Source organism: Phalacrocorax carbo, chromosome 17 (genome assembly GCF_963921805.1).
Source record: "Phalacrocorax carbo chromosome 17, bPhaCar2.1, whole genome shotgun sequence".
NCBI lineage: Eukaryota > Metazoa > Chordata > Aves > Suliformes > Phalacrocoracidae > Phalacrocorax > Phalacrocorax carbo.
Genome location: NC_087529.1, coordinates 1,356,544 through 1,377,063, shown reverse-complemented (window position 1 = coordinate 1,377,063; position 20,520 = coordinate 1,356,544). Strand labels below are relative to the sequence as shown.

The window sequence follows — 20,520 nt, the reverse complement described above, 5'->3', positions numbered from 1 at the left end:
CACCCTGCCGACGCCCTAAGGCGGGGGGACATGTGTGCTGTCGGGGGGGCTGCAGGGGGGCACTGAGCCTCTGGCTCTTGCTGGGGCGTTGCGGGCCAAGGCTGGGGGCGAGAGGGGGGCGGGGAATGGCTCCCTGGGGGTCTGGGGTGCAGCGTGCTCCTGCCCTGCCAGGCGCCGGGAACCGGAGGGACACAGACCCGGGACGTGGCCGAGGCGGGCAGTAGCCCCGCCGGGGGGGGAAGTACAGACCCACGCCGCCCCGTGGGGGGTTCCCACACACACCACTACCACCACTCCCCCCCCCACCCCCGCCAAAAGAAGGCCCCACGGCGGGGGAAGGACCAGCACCCGCGGCGCCGCCTGCGCCGCAGCACCCCCTAGAGGTAGCGCGTGCTAATCCGCTCCACACGTTGTCCAATCAGAGCCGGCGCCGAGCTGTCACCGTAGCCGCCCTCACCAATCGAAAGCAGCGAAGGGCGGGACCGGAGAAGGGCGGGCCTCCCACCGGAAGTGTACTCCAGACACAACTTCCTTTCCTCTTCCGCCCTCGGCCCCGCCTTCTGCTCCTCCTCCGCGTTCTGATGGGCTGCGCCTGCGGTCTCCGAGGCTGCCCGAAAGCTGATTGGACAGCCCTCCTGGCTGCGCGCCCCGCCCACATCCGGGTCTCTGAGGCGCGGCGGCGGCGGCGGCGGCGTAGGGCCGCCATTGCGGTGGGGCCGCGCGGGGCGTCGCGGCAGCTGGTGAGGGTGGGGGGCGGCGGGGCCGGGATCGGGACGGGTGGGGGGGGTCGCGGGGGCGGCGGGGGAGAGGCCGGGTGTGGCCCCGTCCTCGCCCTGAGCCCCCGCTCCGCCCCCGCAGGTGCGTCGCCATGGCCGCCGTGTTCCCGTACCGCGGGGCCTGCGCCCCCGTGCCCGCTCCGCTGGCGCCGCTGCCCGACTACATGTCTGAGGAGAAGCTGCAGGAGAAAGGTGGGTAGGGTCGGCCCCTGCGCCCCGCCCTGGGCGGCGGGACCGGGGCTGAGCCCGCCGCCTCTCTGTCCCCGCAGCCCGCAAATGGCAGCAGCTGCAGGCCAAGCGCTACGCCGAGAAGAGGAAATTCGGCTTCGTGGACGCGCAGAAGGAGGACATGCCCCCCGAGCACGTCAGGAAGATCATCCGCGACCACGGCGACATGACCAACAGGAAGTTCCGTCACGACAAGCGCGTCTACCTGGGGTGAGGGATCCCCGCGCTGCGCGGGGAGCCGAGCTGCCCCCTCCCCGGCTGCCCTGCCGGAGCTGCGGGTCGCGGAGGGCAGAGGCCCCTCTGCAAAGGGCTCTCCGTGATGGTTGCGTGCAGGAAGCTCGTAGTAGCTTGGGGAGGATGGGGTGGTGGGTTGCACTAGGGTAGCAGCGCAGGAGAGGATGAGCAAAGGAAGTCGTTGCTTTGAATTTATGAGAAAAACGCTTCCCTGGATAACGTGTTATCTTAGAAGACTGGGGGAGAGCATGGAGTAGCCAGCATACGTTTTTTGCAAGATCAAAAAGCATCGCAAGTGCTTGGGTTCAGAGAGCTATGTCATACATATCATCCACGGCACCAACTTGACCGTTACCTGTAAAAACTCCAGAAGCTCATTTGAAATGTTTTGTTTTCATCTGTAACATTCTTAATGCATAACAATCTCTTGGGAGCCAAACCAGTGGAAAACGTCTTGGAAGTGCGATGCATGAAGCACAAGGATAGAATAGGAAGTTTGTGGATCTGTCACTGGGGGCCTTTATGAAGAGGTTAGATGAGCGGTTTTCAGGAGTGAAAGGCGTAGAGGTAATTGGGCTTGTGGCAGATGGATGGATATGCTCTTGAGATCCCTTCCAACCCTGATTTTCCTTGATTTCTGATTGTAGTGCTCTGAAGTACATGCCTCATGCTGTTTTGAAGCTCTTGGAGAACATGCCCATGCCCTGGGAGCAAATCAGAGATGTCCCGGTCTTGTACCATATCACAGGCGCCATCTCTTTTGTGAATGAGATTCCCTGGGTCATAGAGCCGGTGTATATTGCTCAGTGGGGGTAAGTTCCTTCACCCTGGCGGGAACTTGTGAGCAAATGCACGTGCATCGCAAAAAAAGCAATGTTTGATGGTCTCTGGGTTTCCGCCAGGTCAATGTGGATTATGATGAGGCGAGAGAAGAGGGATAGGCGTCACTTCAAGAGGATGAGATTCCCTCCGTTTGATGATGAAGAACCTCCTCTGGATTATGCTGATAACATCCTGGATGTGGAGCCCCTGGAAGCGATTCAGCTTGAACTGGATCCAGAGGAGGATGCCCCTGTGCTGGACTGGTTCTATGACCACCAGCCGCTGAAAGACAACAAGAAGTACGTGCCTTCTTGGTAGCACAGTCACTGGGAGATGGGAAAAACAAATGCAGTATATAAATTACCTCTACATAGCAGTGTATAACCTTTGGTTGTGTTATGCTGGGCTACGTGTGATGTTGGTGGGGGGAGGAAAACCCTCCCTCAGGGGTGGGAGGGAGAACCTGACTGTGGTAAAGCTGTACCTCTTGTCTTTAGCATCCAGTGAGGGCAAACAAGGCCTCTGTATCCAGGAGGGCTGCTGCCCAGCTAACTGCTAAAACTCTATAATGTTTCTTGCCATGCCATAAAGGTGACAACCTGGATTGTGTAGTTGGAATTTGAATTGATATATGCAAAGAGCACACAAATATTGTGTATCAAGTTGGATATGCAGGAGGACAGGAGCTGGAGCAGTTGGTATTTTCTGGGCAGGTGTAGTCCTTTGTGGTCTTCAGCGGTCCTGCAGCCTTTCTTTCTGTCTAGAGGGGCCCATGTGTTAGCTGTCATTAATATTTTCAGCAAACGATGGGCAATGAAAGGTGTTCGGTTATTTCTGGTCCTTTGGTAAAGGCCGGGTTGTCTTCTGACTGCATAGTGAGTGTCTGTGCTTTGCTCTTTTGCAGGTATGTAAATGGTTCGACGTACCAGCGTTGGCAGTTCACGCTCCCGATGATGTCCACGCTGTACCGGCTGGCCAATCAGCTGCTCACTGACCTTGTGGATGACAACTATTTCTATTTGTTTGACCTGAAAGCATTCTTTACCTCCAAAGCACTGAACATGGCTATTCCTGGAGGTCCCAAGTTCGAGCCTCTTGTTAGAGACATCAATCTTCAGTAAGTGTTTGGTTTAGGAGGAAAGATAAGTGGTTGTCTGGCAAAAGGGCTGGGAGGGTTAATCTGTTATCAAATGTCTTGCCTTGGGTGAGCTATTCCTGGGTGTTCGCTCTCTTTAGCATTAAGTCTGCGAAGCGCTTGCTGCTTTGGGCGGCGCGTGCTTGCTAGTGTGAGGAGAAGGCTAAAGGAGAAGCGCTGATGTCATGTCGTCAGTCAAAAATGTTTGGATGCTCATATAACAATTTCTTTTTGTCTCCTTTGAGGGATGAAGACTGGAATGAATTTAACGACATCAACAAAATTATTATCAGGCAGCCGATCAGGACAGAGTACAAAATTGCTTTCCCATACCTGTACAATAACCTGCCACACCATGTGCACCTGACCTGGTATGTGCAGCAGCCTCAAGAGCAGGGAGAGGAGGGGAGAGCTGTCAGGATGCTCTAATACGTGTTTTCTATTGCAGGTATCATACTCCAAACGTCGTTTTCATCAAAACAGAAGATCCTGATCTCCCAGCTTTTTACTTTGATCCACTGATCAACCCCATTTCACACAGACACTCCGTCAAGGTGAGCCACTGGCTAAGAGAGCCTGTGCTAAACCCTGTGTGTGTGTGTGATTTACTTTCTTCCTTTGCTTCTGATAGTGGCACACACGGAGGTATTTCAGGAGATAGCAAGAGCCCTTTCACAAAAAAAAATCCCACAGTTGCCATTTTAGTATTTTTCTGTTTCTGGAGTTGCACGAAGCTGTCTCCTTTGGTCTCTGTAGGATAAAGCTCAATATGTAATTAACAGCGTTATTTTATAGTCTTCTGATAGGTTATTTATCTTTTTGGTTGCTCTCAGAGTATTTATGGAACTCTTCCTTTAGTTACCTCCGTGAGGCAACTCCCTGAGTTACCAACACCTACCTCAGGGTCTAGTAGCCAAAGTTAGTTCTTGGGCCCATGGGGGCCTTGTGGAGTGCTTTTTGCTTCTCTGCTACTCAGCACTGTCACACTCTTTCCTTGCGAGCAAATAAATGATTTTTACTTGGTTAACTCAGAAAACTGAACTGAAAAAACCAGGTGTTTCTGCATTTCAGAGTCAGGAGCCGTTGCCTGATGATGATGAAGAGTTTGAGTTGCCAGAGTTTGTGGAACCTTTCCTGAAGGATACCCCGCTCTACACAGATAACACAGCCAACGGCATTGCCCTGCTGTGGGCCCCACGGCCCTTCAACTTGAGGTCTGGGAGGACTCGGAGAGCTCTTGATATCCCACTGGTCAAGAACTGGTAAGTTCTTTCCTGGGAGAAGGGGTGTTCTAGTGATTGTGACATTATCTTGTTACAATGAAAATAAAAAGAGCAGGTGGTGACTGGTTTCTGGAGATTTTGAGAGACTTTCTGGAGACTCATTATTTTCTAAGGAACATGAGTTATCTGAAAATTTGAAATGCGGTTTATCCCTAGGTATCGTGAGCACTGCCCGGCAGGCCAGCCAGTGAAAGTGCGAGTCTCCTATCAGAAGCTACTGAAATACTATGTTCTGAACGCACTCAAGCACAGACCTCCCAAGGCCCAGAAGAAGAGGTGAGTTGGGAGTCTGGTCAGTGGGGAACTGCTGCTCTGTGATGAGATATCAGCTGCTGATGGCCTCTTCTCTCCCCAGGTACCTATTCCGCTCCTTCAAGGCTACAAAGTTTTTCCAGTCGACAAAGCTGGACTGGGTGGAAGTGGGCCTGCAGGTCTGTCGCCAGGGCTACAATATGCTGAACTTGCTGATCCACAGAAAGAACCTGAACTACCTTCACTTGGATTACAACTTCAACCTGAAGCCCGTGAAGACCCTCACCACTAAGGTATTGCTCTGTGTGCAATGGTACTTGAGTAAAGTTTACCTGAAGATGGTTAAGTAGCTAGTGTGGCAAGACAGGCCACAGTGCCTCAGCTGTTGAGCTGTTGTACAGACTGACCAAACTGGAGCTGCTTCACTCTTGTATAACATCGTTACATAAATTCTGGGTTTTTGTGTCTTCCAGGAAAGGAAAAAATCTCGTTTCGGTAATGCTTTCCATCTGTGCCGAGAGGTTCTGCGGCTGACTAAGTTAGTGGTGGACAGCCACGTCCAATACAGGCTTGGAAATGTGGATGCGTTTCAGGTGGGCTCAATTTTTTGTATTTGTTTAAAGATGAGGAGGAGCAGTGAGAGGAGGAGTGGAATATCTGGGCAGGCTTATGTAGGATGCACAATATGACTGAATGTTGCAGTGTTAAGGAGAAGAGGGGGAGCAATGAAAGCATGCGGCATTGCATGAAAATCTGCATTTACCCTAGCTTATAAGACTTGATCGCTGTGTGAGCCAGTGTTAGGAGCTTTGTGTGGCCTCATACGCTCTGCTCCTGGCTGTAAAATAGACCTGGCCTCTTGAGGAAATGTAGTGTTCAGTTATCCCTGACTGCGCTCCCTGTGTTTCAGTTGGCAGACGGCTTGCAGTACATCTTTGCCCATGTGGGTCAGCTGACAGGAATGTACCGATACAAGTACAAACTGATGAGGCAGATTCGTATGTGCAAGGACCTGAAACATCTCATCTACTACAGGTTTAACACGGTAAGTTCCACTTTTCCACGTGATGGTGACCCCACAAAAACCGAGCGACTGGGGAGGGATTTTGGAGTATCAATAACTGACCTGCTGTTTACCATGTCTCTCTTCTTCCAGGGGCCTGTGGGCAAAGGTCCTGGCTGTGGCTTCTGGGCTCCAGGCTGGAGAGTGTGGCTGTTCTTCATGAGGGGCATCACGCCACTGCTGGAACGCTGGCTGGGGAATCTGCTGGCTAGGCAGTTTGAAGGTCAGCACATTGTGTAAATCTTGGACATGGGAGGAGTGTGTGGTAAAAATTAATACTATTTACTTGCCAGCTCAAACTCCAGTTTTCTGTTCCAAGTGGTGGTCTGTATCCATGCTCCATGTCAATCCCTGGAGCTGTGGATGGGTTTAGAGCTCTTACAAGATCGGTGCCCCCAGAACAGATTCCAGACGGCAGTGGGATTCGCTGCTGCTTAGCTCTCTGGGGTCCACAGCCTCCTAATCATCTACTCCAGACTTGACAGTGACGTTGTGGCAGTGTAATTTCTTCAGACATCTTGCGCCTCTGTGCAAAAGACTCCTGTGTTAGGAGTCCTGCCCAGTAATGTCTTGAAGGGCTGAAGTATTTTGCTTTTTCCAGGCCGTCACTCAAAGGGTGTGGCAAAGACTGTCACGAAGCAGCGTGTGGAGTCTCACTTTGACCTGGAGCTGAGGGCAGCCGTTATGCATGACATTCTGGACATGATGCCAGAAGGAATCAAACAGAACAAAGCCAGAACCATCCTGCAGCATCTGAGCGAGGCCTGGCGGTGCTGGAAGGCCAATATCCCCTGGAAGGTAAGGCTCTCGCTTGGCCTTTCGGTTCCATTTTAACATCTCCCAGGTAGAACTGCTCACTCCTGCTTCCCTCGTGTTACCATCCCTCCCTAGGTGCCGGGGCTGCCAACTCCTATTGAAAACATGATCCTGAGGTACGTGAAGGCAAAAGCTGACTGGTGGACAAATACAGCTCACTACAACAGGGAGCGGATCCGTCGGGGTGCCACTGTAGACAAAACTGTCTGTAAGAAGAATCTGGGCCGGCTGACCAGACTCTACTTAAAAGCTGAGCAGGAACGGCAGCATAACTACTTGAAGGTACTTCTGCCCTGCCTGAGGTTGCCCAGAGTAGTGCTGTTTTCATAGGGAAGCTTTCACTGACTAATGCTGGTGTTGTGGTTCTGCAGGATGGGCCTTACATCACTGCGGAAGAGGCTGTTGCTGTGTACACAACCACAGTGCACTGGCTGGAAAGCAGGAGGTTCTCACCCATTCCCTTCCCCCCGCTGTCCTACAAGCATGACACCAAGTTGCTCATATTAGCCCTGGAGAGGCTGAAGGAAGCTTACAGGTAGGCAGCAGGAAGTGACCATGTTCCACCAAGGCACAGACATCGGCACTGGGAGAGGCTTCTGAAGCTGTCTTGTTACCCATTTTTCCCAGCACTGAGTCCGCTGTAAAACTTACTCTGATGGCCTGGTAAAGGCTGTAGGCTGTGGTACTGCCAAGGCCGCCGCGGGTTCTTCATGGGCTGTGCCGTGGGGCAAAACTAATACCGTGCTTGTAAGGGTCACTGGGCGCCTTGGGGATGTGGATTGTGAGGAGTCACGGATCTTGTCCTGATCCACTTGGCTGAACGGTGTCTTTCATCAGTTTAATGCATTGGCCATTAGTTTGTTCGTGCTTGGGTGCGTGAGCGGTTCTTTCTCACTTGCAGTGTGAAATCTCGCCTGAATCAGTCGCAGAGAGAAGAGTTGGGCTTGATTGAGCAGGCTTATGATAATCCTCACGAAGCTCTGTCCAGAATCAAACGACACCTTTTAACTCAGAGAGCCTTCAAGGAGGTAAGTTTCCTGGTGAAAGCCAGACAGTACGAGAAGTTACACTGCATCGGGAACTAAATGGTGCTAAGGGGACTTTGTGGTCTCTGTCAGGTATAAGCCTCAGTTTTGCCTCTTCTTTTTAGGTGGGTATTGAGTTCATGGATCTCTACAGCCACTTAGTTCCTGTTTATGATGTTGAGCCCTTGGAGAAAATCACAGATGCTTACCTGGATCAGTACTTGTGGTATGAGGCCGATAAGCGGCGACTCTTCCCTCCATGGATCAAACCTGCTGACACTGAACCTCCTCCACTGTTGGTGTATAAGTGGTGCCAAGGTTAGTGGGCTCTTGTGTTCTGTGCAAAAATGAGGTTTCTTATCGGAAGCTTGCTTCCTACAAGCCCCCTCGGGAGCCGAGTTTTTCTGTTTGCAACTTGCAGTCAATAGTCGTTACAATCAGAGGCTGTGTTTTGTAGGTTAACATATAGATGTATATACTGGAGGAGGAGAATTCCGTAGCATTTGTGATTGATTACGTATTTCTCTTCCCATTTCTGCATGGACCAGAGGCTGAAAAATCGCATTACAGGAAATACGTCAACTTTCTGTGCCCAGAAGGGTGCTTCTGCACTCTGATGTGTCAGATAGCACGGCAAGCTTATTTGTCTCCTCAGGCATTAATAATCTGCAAGATGTTTGGGAAACGAGTGAAGGCGAATGCAACGTGATGCTGGAATCTCGTTTTGAGAAGATGTACGAGAAGATTGACTTGACGTTGCTCAACAGGCTGTTGCGTCTTATTGTTGATCACAACATTGCTGACTATATGACAGCCAAGAACAACGTGGTGATCAACTACAAGGTAATGGTTGCTGTCAGGAAAGGGGGTGTGTGGACTAAAACTGGGAGCTTTTGGACCTGTGGGGAGGAGGGGACACAAGACTTGCCAGAGAAAGTAGTAGTGAGGGAGGAAGAAAACCCTTCTGGGTCCCACTAAAGAGCAACTTCTCAGGTAAAAGGTCTTTCATGTATTGTGACAGTCAGATTCTCACTATTCTCCTTCATTTCCTCAGGACATGAATCACACAAACTCCTATGGGATTATTCGTGGGCTGCAGTTTGCTTCCTTCATTGTGCAGTATTATGGGCTTGTGATGGACTTGCTGGTGCTGGGTCTGCACCGTGCCAGCGAAATGGCTGGGCCTCCCCAGATGCCAAACGACTTCCTCAGCTTCCAAGACATTGCCACGGAGGTGGCCCATCCCATCCGCCTCTTCTGCAGATACATCGACCGTATTCACATCTTCTTCAGGTGAGAGCTCTCTCGGGCCCTGCTTTCCTCAGGTGAACTTCTGGCATCTTGTAGCAGATGCTGTGGAAGGGGGAATTAGTGTGCTCCTACTCCAGGCTTCTCTTCCCTTTGCTAAGAAAGATTGACAGACTTTCCAGAAGAACTGGGTGTCCAGGGGCCTCCTCTTCCTTTCTCCATTTGCTGTGTTAATAAAGGAGAGCTTTTTACAGCTTCACAGGACCAATAGAAAAGCAATGATGTCAAAAGTCCAATTGTTACGGATTTTCCACTGGCAAATAAGCCTTTTCTGGCTTCCCAGGAAGTGGACATAAAATTTTATGTCTGTTCATGGAAAGATAACCCAAACAGTCATGGGTTGGACTGTGCTAATGCAGTCCCCTTCAGTGGGAAGGTACGGGAATTGGGTATTTACCTTCAAACGTGCTATGGCAGACAGCTATCGACAACCAACTCCCTGTCTGCCTGGGTGTTCGGAGGAGATGGTCACGTAACTCCAGGTCCTCTTCTCTACATTTCCAGGTTCACAGCAGATGAGGCAAGAGACCTGATTCAGCGGTACCTGACAGAGCATCCGGATCCCAACAACGAGAACATCGTAGGCTACAACAACAAGAAGTGCTGGCCCCGGGATGCTCGGATGCGCCTCATGAAACACGATGTGAACCTGTAAGTGCTGCAGCCTGGAAAAGACAAGTGGTGTGAGGGTGGGAGAACTAGTTGTAATAAATAGCTGTTGGAGACGGATAGGCAGGTGCTCAGGAGGAAAAGTAAGAGCTGAGGGGTCTGTGCTGTAATCGTGACAGTGAGTGATGGGTGTGAGAGACTATAGTGCTAGGAGAGCACTGAGAACTTGCCCAGTTTCTGTTTCATTTCGGTAACAGACCACCTGTCACTGTGCACGTCTTGTTTTTCAGTGGTCGTGCTGTATTCTGGGATATCAAGAACCGCTTGCCTCGATCAGTCACCACAGTGCAGTGGGAGAATAGCTTCGTGTCTGTTTACAGCAAGGATAACCCCAATTTGCTGTTTAACATGTGTGGTTTTGAGTGCCGCATTTTGCCCAAGTGCCGCACCAGCTATGAGGAGTTCACCCACAAGGACGGTGTCTGGAACTTGCAGAACGAGGTAGGGTGAGGGTTTGACAGGGTGGCAGAGCAGTCCCTGCTGGGCCCGTACCTGGCATCAAAGCAGGGTTTATACGGGCTGGCGGCGGGGCGCCTGGCAGCGAGAGTTTGCCAGCTGTGTAACTGGGACCGCTAGCAGGTAGAGTTAAAATGAACTGGGTGTGAACTTTCCTTCCTGAGAGGGATGGGAAGTCCTTGGTTGGGGATGAGCGGGGGACCTGAAACTGTAGAGGTGCTCTTCAGCCTCTTCTATCCCTGTGCTTCATTAACGCCTGATGGCAAGAGCGTGCCTTACTGCCTCTGTTGGGGAGAGGGCTCCCGGGAGGGAACTGATGGCCCTGTGCTCTTGCAGGTCACCAAGGAGCGCACAGCACAGTGCTTTCTGCGTGTGGATGATGAGTCTATGCAGAGGTTTCACAACAGAGTAAGGCAGATCCTCATGGCATCTGGCTCCACAACCTTCACTAAGGTAAGGTGGGAGGCAGAAGTGTGACAGAGCTTTCTGCAGATGCTTGGAGAATGGGCTGAGAACTGATCCTTTGCTTTCCTTTCCAGATTGTCAATAAATGGAATACAGCTCTGATTGGCTTGATGACTTATTTCCGGGAAGCTGTTGTAAACACTCAGGAGTTGCTTGATTTGCTGGTCAAGTGTGAAAATAAAATCCAGACTCGAATCAAAATCGGTCTGAATTCCAAAATGCCCAGCCGTTTTCCACCAGTGGTGTTTTACACCCCTAAAGAGCTGGGAGGGCTGGGCATGCTCTCCATGGGCCACGTTCTCATCCCGCAGTCTGACCTGAGGTGAGTTGTGCTGCTCTAATGGCCACATGAGTTAGGTGTGTTGTTAGATACTCTTTCCTGTGAAAGTACATGAGAATGCTAAACTGTGCCTTACTCTAGAGATATGGTGCCTTTACAGTAGGTCACGGCAGTGTGACCTGTGAAGTCCTATTGCTCTTACCTCAGTCTTGTGCCTCTCTGCTGCAGGTGGTCCAAGCAGACAGATGTTGGCATCACTCACTTCCGCTCAGGAATGAGCCATGAGGAGGACCAGCTCATCCCGAATTTGTATCGTTACATCCAGCCATGGGAAAGTGAATTCATTGACTCTCAGAGAGTCTGGGCAGAGTATGCCCTTAAGCGACAAGAGGCTATAGCCCAGAACAGGTGTGTTTCCATGTACAGTCAGATCTGTGTGCATGTCTGTGTGCAAGGATGGGCAGCACTGTGAAGCCCTGCACTGTCTCGGGGTTCTGGAGGCCTTGCTGGCCCCGTCATACATGCCCTAGGCCACCTGCAAAGCTGCCCTCTTGCCTCTGGAGGAGGTATGGACTCTGCAAGCATATAGTGCACCCGTGGCACAGTTTGAAGGAAACAGTATGCCAGGTGGTGCCAGGAAAAGCTGACATCAGACCCATTTGCAGTTAGTTCTGCGTGCTCACAGGGGCAGGCTTTTTCTTTTGGCTGCTTGACACCAGGGTGTTCATAGCGATGGCTATAGACGCTTTGCTCAGCCTGTGAGCGCTTGGCATTTTAGAACCTCTCCTGACAGAACACCCAAGTCTGGATTGTTTCTGTGATCTCATCACCTGAAATACTCATTAATGCATTGCTGTAAAAACGAGAGGTAACAAACTGTGGGGATTTTTTTTTTCTTCAGGCGTCTGACACTAGAGGATCTGGAGGACTCGTGGGACAGGGGAATTCCTCGTATTAACACCCTTTTCCAGAAGGACCGGCATACTCTAGCTTATGATAAAGGATGGCGAGTCAGGACTGACTTCAAGCAGTATCAGGTATTGACTGGGAATTTCTCTGGGTGTGAGGTTCAGATACCTGTTCCAGACAATGTCCTTTCACTGTGCATTATTGCAGGTGCATTTCCTTGTCTCTCTGCTGCAGGAGGAGCTTGGAGCTGTGTGTGGGGACTAGTAGAGGCTGTTGAGAACCAAGTGCTCCAAAATCGGTAGCTAGCCGCTCTGGAAGCATTTGGATAGATTGCAGTGTCTTGGGGAACACTACTTAGCGCAGCTGAGTATGAAAAAATCAGTTCTGGAGAGGGAAAAATAGTCCCAAAACAACCATTCCAAAATCTTAAGTTTTAATAATGGTGCAAAAATGTATTATTTAAAGCCTCTAATGGTGGCTCTGTAGAAGGCCAGTCCCTGAATTGCATGGTAGTGCTGACTGAACTCATGTTGTAGATGAGCTGTGTCCTCCAGGACTGGGGGCATGAGGTCCTTTACTTGTTAGCTGACATAGTCATCATCATCTTAGTTCCTACAGTTAGCGCAGCCGGGTTAAATGATGCTGCTCACTACTGCGCTGTTGTCCCCAGGTCCTGAAACAGAACCCGTTCTGGTGGACGCATCAGCGCCATGATGGCAAGCTCTGGAACCTGAACAACTACCGCACAGATATGATCCAGGCACTCGGTGGAGTGGAAGGAATCCTGGAGCACACCCTCTTCAAGGGCACTTACTTCCCCACATGGGAGGGTCTCTTCTGGTAAGAGGAACGTTGATGTGGCCTTGTCTCGCAATCTGGAGCGTAGTGGTGCACCAGGAGTCCTTGGCTCAAGCTGTACTGATCCTGCTGAGCCTTTTCCCTTTTTCAGGCATCACTGGAGCATACTGTATAGTTCCATTGTGAGGGCGCCTGGGTTGGGCTGTAGTTGAACTTCAGCATGCAAATCCATGGAAATTTCTTTGCATGGAACAATCTTTCCCGCTCGCCGCGTGTGTGTTTCCTGCCTCTATTTTATGTGGCACGTGCCAGTCAGGAGAGATGAGGGACATCTTATGCAATTGATTGTCTTCCCTCTAGGGAGAAGGCCAGTGGCTTTGAGGAGTCCATGAAGTGGAAGAAGCTGACGAATGCCCAGAGATCGGGTTTGAACCAAATTCCAAACAGAAGATTCACCCTCTGGTGGTCTCCTACCATTAACAGAGCCAACGTAAGTATCTGGAGTTTGTATCTGTAGAAACTTCCACTAATTGAGAGCAGTTAATTGAAGCAACTAATTCTTCCAGAACTTTTCTTACAGATGAACTACACCTCCTGAACTGTAGCTGTTCTGTTTTCTAAACTTCATCAGTTGTGCTGTTGCATGTTCTCATAGCTGCTTTTCCTTTGCAGGTATATGTTGGGTTTCAAGTGCAGCTGGATTTGACAGGCATCTTTATGCACGGCAAGATCCCCACGCTGAAGATCTCTCTCATTCAGATTTTCCGAGCTCACTTGTGGCAGAAGATCCACGAGAGCATTGTAATGGATCTGTGCCAGGTGAGCGGTTAACCGGGTTTGTTCCTGCACGATGCACGTGTGCCTCTTGTGTACCAGCAGCCTCCTGCAAGCAGCAGAGATTGTCCCAGGGACTGTAGCAGAGCTACTCCTTCTTCAGCAATTTGACAGGGAAGGGGAGGAAATGGGATTTTTCTGGGTGCCTGTTTTAGCTCTGTATTGAGGATAGATTCTTTAGCTAGGTTGCTTGAACACAGCTCATCTTTCACTGCCTTTTCCCCAGGTGTTTGATCAAGAGCTGGATGCTCTGGAGATTGAGACAGTGCAGAAAGAGACCATCCATCCCAGGAAGTCATACAAGATGAACTCCTCATGTGCAGATATCCTTCTCTTTGCTTCCTATAAGTGGAACGTGTCACGTCCATCATTGCTCGCAGATTCCAAGTGAGTGTTTCCCTCTTCCCTCTCCTTGATCTTGCTGCAGCGCAGAGCTGCTGAGCCTGTCATCCTGAGCCCGTCTCGCTTGGGCACCAAGGGTTGGTTTTCTCTGGGGACACAGAGGACACAATCATGCCTGGACTCATTTGGGTAGGTGGTTGCAGCACCTCCTAGCACTGCGTTCTGCAAAACACAAAGACTGTCTTTGCTCCTGTGCTCTCCTCCTCCTGACCTTGCCCCTGAGCCAGAGCTCAGGAGCTCTGAGGGGTTCTTCAGGAAACCCCGCAAAGCTGTGCTGTCTTAGGGCTAGAATCTGAGTGAACTGAACACTACCTGCACCTGTGCTGTGTTCAGTTTGACTGAATCCTCACCAGACAGTCCCGGGGGAGATGACCCTTGTGACTACACAGTAGAGGAGTAACTGTGCTGCTTTGTTTAGGCCTGCAGCTGAACCCTGTTGGCTGAGGGTTTCTCTTAACAGCTTCTGCATTCAGCTGCTCCATGAAGAGTCCCTTTTCAGGACGGTTTGCAGATAGTAGCTGGCTTCAGTGTTCGTGCTTGGTGGCAGTTACTCTCTCTCAGAGACATGCAGTAACTGGAAGAGAGTTTTGAGCAAGATTAAATTGTTCTGGCATGCTTTCTCCTTAGAGATGTGATGGATAGCACCACCACTCAGAAGTACTGGATAGATATCCAGCTGCGCTGGGGAGATTACGATTCCCATGATATCGAGCGCTATGCAAGAGCCAAGTTCCTGGACTACACTACAGACAACATGAGTATCTATCCATCTCCTACTGGTGTGCTCATTGCCATTGATCTGGCCTATAACTTGCACAGGTGAGTTCTGCACCTTCTGTGTTTTAACTGTAATTGGTAGTTCCTGGCTGTGTCTTGGTGTGGCTCCGAGCTGGGTTGTGTTCTCGGCAGGGGCATGAGGGAGGAGGCAGAAGCTGGAGGTATGCAGTGAGTAGGACAAGGCATCTAGGCGCTCCTTTCAGGTTGCCTGATGTCTCCTCATTCAATAATAATAGTTCGGTTCTCCCAGCTCAGTAATCATCTGTTTTCTTAGGCGATTTCTGTCAGACTGTTGGAGCTGAAGGACAGGCCTTGTTTCAAGGCCCCCTGCAAGTGGGGAGAACTGTTCTCCACCAGAAAACTAGAGGGAAAGTCCCAGCAAGCAGGCCTCTGCTCCAGTGTGCTGGTTAGAGAAGATGCAGTTTTTCTGGGCTGCAGCATGTGTGGGCTGTGGCTTCCCACTGAGAGGAGGTGTAGGGAAAAGCTGCAGGTGAACAGCTCCCGAGAGAAGCCATACAGTAGTATTCAGCAGGCAGAAAGGTGCCTGGCTGCTGCGTGGAAAGACTTGTGCGTGGCTGTTGTGTTTTCATCTCAGAGCTGATGGCAACAACTTGGTCTCGCGTTTGTTTTCTTCTTCAGTGCTTATGGGAACTGGTTCCCTGGGAGCAAACCTCTCATCCAGCAGGCTATGGCCAAAATTATGAAAGCAAATCCTGCGCTGTACGTGTTGAGAGAACGCATCCGCAAGGGGTTGCAGCTGTACTCCTCTGAGCCCACAGAACCATACCTTTCCTCCCAGAACTACGGAGAGCTCTTCTCCAACCAGATCATCTGGTTTGTGGACGACACCAACGTGTACAGAGTGACCATTCACAAGGTGAGGCCAGAGGTGTACCTGCAGGAGGGGAAAGGGCAGGGACTGCAGCTGTGCTGTGCTCAGGGTGGTTGTGGAGGCGCACATGATGGAAAACTAGGAATCAACGTGGACCCAGATCCTTGCAGTGTGCGCAGAGCACCTCTTACATTTCCCATACAGTTCCTGCTCAAAGCGCACAGCAAGTCGGCTGTTGTGTAAAAGCGTGGATTGCCTGTATTTATCTCCCTGTACCTTTCACTTTTGCTTGTTTTCTCAGACTTTCGAAGGGAATTTGACCACAAAACCCATCAATGGAGCCATTTTCATCTTCAATCCCAGAACGGGACAGCTCTTCCTGAAGATCATCCATACGTCTGTGTGGGCAGGACAGAAGCGTCTAGGACAGGTAGGGCCTGGCTGCAGGTAGTGCTTTGGGCTGTGAGCTGGGACGGGCTCTGACTGCTTGGGACACTCACCTGAGCAAGAAGACATCATGAGGGTCCTCAGCTTCCTGCCTCTCAACAAGTTTGGAGCTCCGATTTCCAGAGTGTAACCTGTGCTCAGGCAAGCATTAGTGTGGGATACAAAATAAAAGAGCAGAGATATGGATATTGCAAGGTTTTTCAGGCTCTGGTGTGTCAAGAGTTTACATCCTCAAGTAGGGCTTGAGAAACAGTGCTGTGCTCACTGTTACAGCACACCACGTTGCACTTGGCCGTACATCCAGTGCAGTGAGGAGACTCTCAGGTGGCCACGCCAGGGAGGTGGTGTAGCCAGCTATTTTTTCTGAGCAGTCAGGAGTAACTGAACTCCAGGAGAAGGGAACTGCCCTCTGTGATCAGTAGGAAGGAAATGCTGGGCCTTGTCACTGATCTGGAACAAGCCGTAAATTCTAGTTGTATTTTTAAAATTAGGTTTGAGTCTCTGTGATTCCCAAAGGCATGGAGACACCGCTGTTGGCAGAGAAGTATTTCTCTAACTCTGCTGTCTTTCTGTAGCTGGCCAAGTGGAAGACTGCTGAAGAAGTGGCTGCCTTGATTCGATCGCTTCCTGTGGAGGAGCAGCCTAAGCAGATCATAGTGACGCGGAAGGGCATGTTGGACCCACTTGAGGTAACAGCACAGATACTGCTCTGTAAGGACATGTGAAATCTTTGGGAGATTAAAGGTCCCATGTTCCTGTGAAGGGCTTGATCTGGACCAATGTTCTGCAGTAATTGTGAGCTAATTCCTCTTTTTGCTAAACCCCAGGTGCACTTGCTGGATTTCCCCAATATTGTGATCAAAGGCTCAGAGTTGCAGCTGCCCTTCCAGGCCTGTCTGAAAGTGGAAAAGTTTGGTGATCTCATCCTGAAGGCTACCGAACCCCAGATGGTTCTCTTCAACCTTTATGATGACTGGCTGAAAACCATCTCTTCCTACACGGTAAGCACAGCATGCCTAGTCTGCGTTTGCTGTGCTGCTGATAATCATAGAATCACTAACGTTGGAAAAGACCTCTAGGATTATCGAGTCCAACCACCAACCCCACACTACCATGTCTCCTAAACCATGCCCTGAAGTGCCACGTCTACATATCTTTTAAATACCTCCAGGGATGGTGACTCCCCCACCTCTCTGGGCAGCCTGTTCAATGCCTGACCGCTCTTTCCTAATATCCTGTCTAAACCTCCCCTGACTCAGCTGGAAGCTGTTTCCTCTCGTTGTATCGCTAGTGACTTGGGAGAAGAGACCGAGGCAGGAGCCAAGGCTTCAGAGACCCCTCACAATTTGTGGCTTGGTAGCACTTGGCCCTGAGCCTGCCTGGATTTTCCCTCAGATTGATTCCATTGGCACTTCCCATGCAGCGTCAGTGTGCCCAAACAGAGGAGTGCTGTGCTAGGGCCTTGTATATCTGGTTTCCTTTCTGACTGGCTGCATCTTTTTTAATTCTCCAAGGCATTCTCTCGTCTGATTCTGATTCTCCGGGCGCTACATGTGAATAACGATCGAGCCAAAGTTATTCTGAAACCGGATAAGACAACCATAACAGAGCCTCACCACATCTGGCCCACCCTGACAGATGAGGAGTGGATCAAGGTGGAGGTGCAGCTGAAGGATCTCATCCTTGCTGACTATGGCAAGAAGAACAAGTAAGCCACTGTCAATCTGCAGTAATCCTGTCAGCCTTTCCTTCCTGCTCTAAAGACTGTGTGGCCAGAGTGCTCCTCGTGGAGAGCAGAGACTTCGAAGGGCCTTTGGCAGCGAACTGTCAGCTTTGTAGGGAAACCGGCTGCTATTGTTGTTACTAATTGCTTTCTAGTAAGGCAGATAAAAATGTCTGCACCAAACCTTTTCTGATCTGCACATCACGTGATTTGGTCCCTCCTTTAGTCTAAAAAGCTGTGGTTTCATTTTTCATAGTGGATGCTCTGAGCTTGTGCCTTGGTGAGGGGGTCCGGAATGTATTTTGAAAAGCCTGACTTGGGTGGATTTTCTCTTTCAGTGTGAACGTTGCGTCCCTGACGCAGTCGGAGATCCGAGACATTATCCTGGGCATGGAGATCTCTGCCCCCTCTCAGCAGAGACAGCAGATCGCAGAAATTGAGAAGCAAACCAAGGAGCAGTCACAACTGACAGCCACGCAGACCCGCACTGTGAACAAACACGGGGATGAGATCATCACCTCTACAACAAGCAACTACGAAACCCAGACCTTCTCCTCCAAGACTGAGTGGCGAGTCAGGTAGGAAGGCAGGCGGGGCTGTTGTGCGAGGAGGTCAGAGCGCTGGGGAGATCTGTGCGCCCTCTGATCGTCGTCTCCTCTTCACAGAGCAATTTCTGCTGCCAACCTCCACCTGCGAACAAACCACATTTACGTCTCGTCAGACGATATAAAGGAAACGGGCTATACCTACATTCTTCCCAAGAACGTGTTGAAGAAATTCATCTGCATCTCAGATCTGCGAGCCCAGGTGAGCGTGCAACCAGCGCGTTACAGTTGTACTCCACGCTGCTGGGGCACGTGCCTGCCCTGGGCAGCCAGGAACCCATGGCGAAGGGCTGGCAATGTGCTGCTCTCTGTTTGAAGCCCTCTGTGCTCAACACAGACACTGGCATTACGGCTGAGCAGGTGGGTTCTAGCCAGGCCGTGGTGGCTCCTCGTGGGCCAGACTTGGGGGGGAGCTCAGCACTGAATGAAACTGTGATGTTCTCCTCTAGTGAGAACCTGCCGCCCAAGAGATGCTCGCCCCAGGAGCTACTCTCACACGGTTATGCGGAGGTCTCTTCTGAGCTTCTAAGGGGGTGTCTGTGTTCCTAGATTGCGGGTTACCTGTATGGAGTGAGCCCTCCCGATAACCCCCAAGTGAAGGAGATCCGGTGCATCGTGATGGTGCCGCAGTGGGGAACACACCAGACCGTGCATCTCCCGGGGCAGCTGCCGCAGCATGAGTATCTCAAGGTGAGTTGAGCTTCTGCTCCTGGCATGGGTGGACGATCAGAGCCTCGAGTAACAGGGCCCTAAGGTGATGGGGCAGCTTCCCTTGTCCTTGTAGGACTGAAGGCAGCCTCAGATCAGGCTGGAGGGGAAGCCTTCAGCCCCTGTGTGCTTTTTGCCAGGCTAGGAGCGGTCTTGTTTTAAATGTCTTTCATTTCTCTCAAACACTCTACCTTTGCCAGGAAATGGAACCTCTGGGGTGGATTCACACCCAACCAAACGAGTCCCCTCAGCTCTCGCCGCAGGACGTCACCACTCATGCCAAGGTCATGGCTGACAACCCCTCCTGGGATGGGGAGAAGACTATCATCATCACCTGCAGGTGAGAGGCACGGCGGCTTCTGGGCGCCCCGTCTGCAGAGGGGGCCTGCGGGAGCCGTGCTCAGGAACATGCTGAGGTCTCAAACTAAAGGTTTGTCAGGAAGGGAGCGTTTGCTCACTTCTGGTTTCCCTCCTCACCCCGGGTCAGTCTGACTCCCCCCGCCTCTCCTTTCTTTCAGTTTCACGCCGGGCTCCTGCACGCTGACAGCCTACAAGCTGACCCCGAGCGGCTACGAGTGGGGCAGGCAGAACACGGACAAAGGGAACAACCCCAAGGGCTACCTGCCATCCCACTACGAGAGGGTGCAGATGCTGCTCTCGGATCGCTTCCTCGGCTTCTTCATGGTCCCGGCGCAAGGGTCCTGGAACTACAACTTCATGGGTGAGCTGCCCTGGGAAAGGGAGAGGGGGCAACGTGGATAGCCTGGGAGGAGAAGGAAAGGGCTCCGCAGGGAAGCGTTCTTTCGTACCCTTTCCAAAGCTTGACCTTCCTTGGAGCGGCTGGCAGGGGTACTTGCCCTGCGCTCTGACCTTTCCTTGGGGTCAGCGCTGGGATGTCCGTTCTCAGTGATTTTTTGGTGGCAAGAGAGCAAACTCTGATAGAGGGGAGAAGTAGGCTTCTTGTCTTTCTGCACTGTAGTGTCTGGTCTGTCACCACCTGATAATTACTCTCCGTCAGGCAGACGAGAGGATAATGGAAGGTGCAGAAGAAGAGCTGTTCTGGGGAGGGGGAGTAACAGGAGCTCCTGCTCTGGTGAACCACCGGCACTTGTAGATGGGGTCAGGAAAGGCAGAGAGGGCAGAAAAACCACTTGATTTCCAGAAAAGGGCTGTGGGGGTATTGCTTTGTAAATATCAACTGGGAAGAATGTGAAGGGTGCTGGTTCTGTGCATTGAGAACCCTCTCTTCAGCCATGGTTTGCTTAAAAATTACCTTGTGAGGGTAGAGGGCTTCACTGCGCTCCCAGGTGGGTGACGGCCGGCGGGGGTCCCGGGTGGGTGACGGCCTCTCTCTTCCAGGTGTTCGCCACGACCCCAACATGAAGTACGAGCTGCAGCTCGCCAACCCCAAGGAGTTTTACCACGAGGTCCATCGCCCTTCCCACTTCCTCAACTTCGCCCTGCTGCAGGAGGGGGAGGTCTACTCCGCCGACCGGGAGGACCTCTACGCCTAGTCCTGCCCCCGCGCCTGGGACTGCTGATATTCAACAGCCCTGTTGCTCCTCGCCCCCCGCCCCGTGACCGCGGGATGTGCCCCCCCCCCTTCCAGTTCAGAAATTAAATAAATTTTTTAGGAACGGGAGCGCTGGCGCCGCGATCCCGCCCCGGGGGGC

General features: G+C 51.5%; 1 protein-coding gene across 2 annotated transcripts; it reads left to right on the top strand.

The window, feature by feature from the left end:
* The first annotated feature begins 636 nt into the window (after nucleotides 1-636).
* Nucleotides 637-20,489, top strand: PRPF8 (pre-mRNA processing factor 8). 2 transcript variants are annotated; one of them, XM_064468300.1, is made up of 43 exons: nucleotides 637-740; nucleotides 859-968; nucleotides 1,046-1,214; nucleotides 1,886-2,050; nucleotides 2,141-2,359; nucleotides 2,965-3,177; nucleotides 3,441-3,566; nucleotides 3,644-3,749; nucleotides 4,267-4,457; nucleotides 4,635-4,754; nucleotides 4,834-5,023; nucleotides 5,204-5,323; nucleotides 5,641-5,775; nucleotides 5,887-6,016; nucleotides 6,395-6,591; nucleotides 6,685-6,891; nucleotides 6,981-7,144; nucleotides 7,511-7,637; nucleotides 7,760-7,952; nucleotides 8,290-8,477; nucleotides 8,689-8,927; nucleotides 9,447-9,593; nucleotides 9,842-10,052; nucleotides 10,404-10,520; nucleotides 10,607-10,854; nucleotides 11,041-11,220; nucleotides 11,714-11,849; nucleotides 12,392-12,561; nucleotides 12,880-13,009; nucleotides 13,192-13,338; nucleotides 13,580-13,740; nucleotides 14,383-14,574; nucleotides 15,172-15,409; nucleotides 15,666-15,794; nucleotides 16,387-16,500; nucleotides 16,639-16,812; nucleotides 17,326-17,519; nucleotides 17,873-18,112; nucleotides 18,200-18,341; nucleotides 18,689-18,829; nucleotides 19,048-19,187; nucleotides 19,366-19,568; nucleotides 20,207-20,489. In XM_064468300.1, the coding sequence occupies exons 2-43, from the start codon at nucleotides 869-871 to the stop codon at nucleotides 20,359-20,361; spliced, it is 7,008 nt and encodes a 2,335-aa protein (XP_064324370.1). In that variant the 5' UTR covers nucleotides 637-740; nucleotides 859-868; the 3' UTR covers nucleotides 20,362-20,489. The 2 variants fall into 2 exon arrangements, with proteins under 2 accessions (XP_064324370.1, XP_064324371.1); XM_064468301.1 differs by having other exon boundaries at nucleotides 648-710.
* Nucleotides 20,490-20,520: the final 31 nt, after the last annotated feature.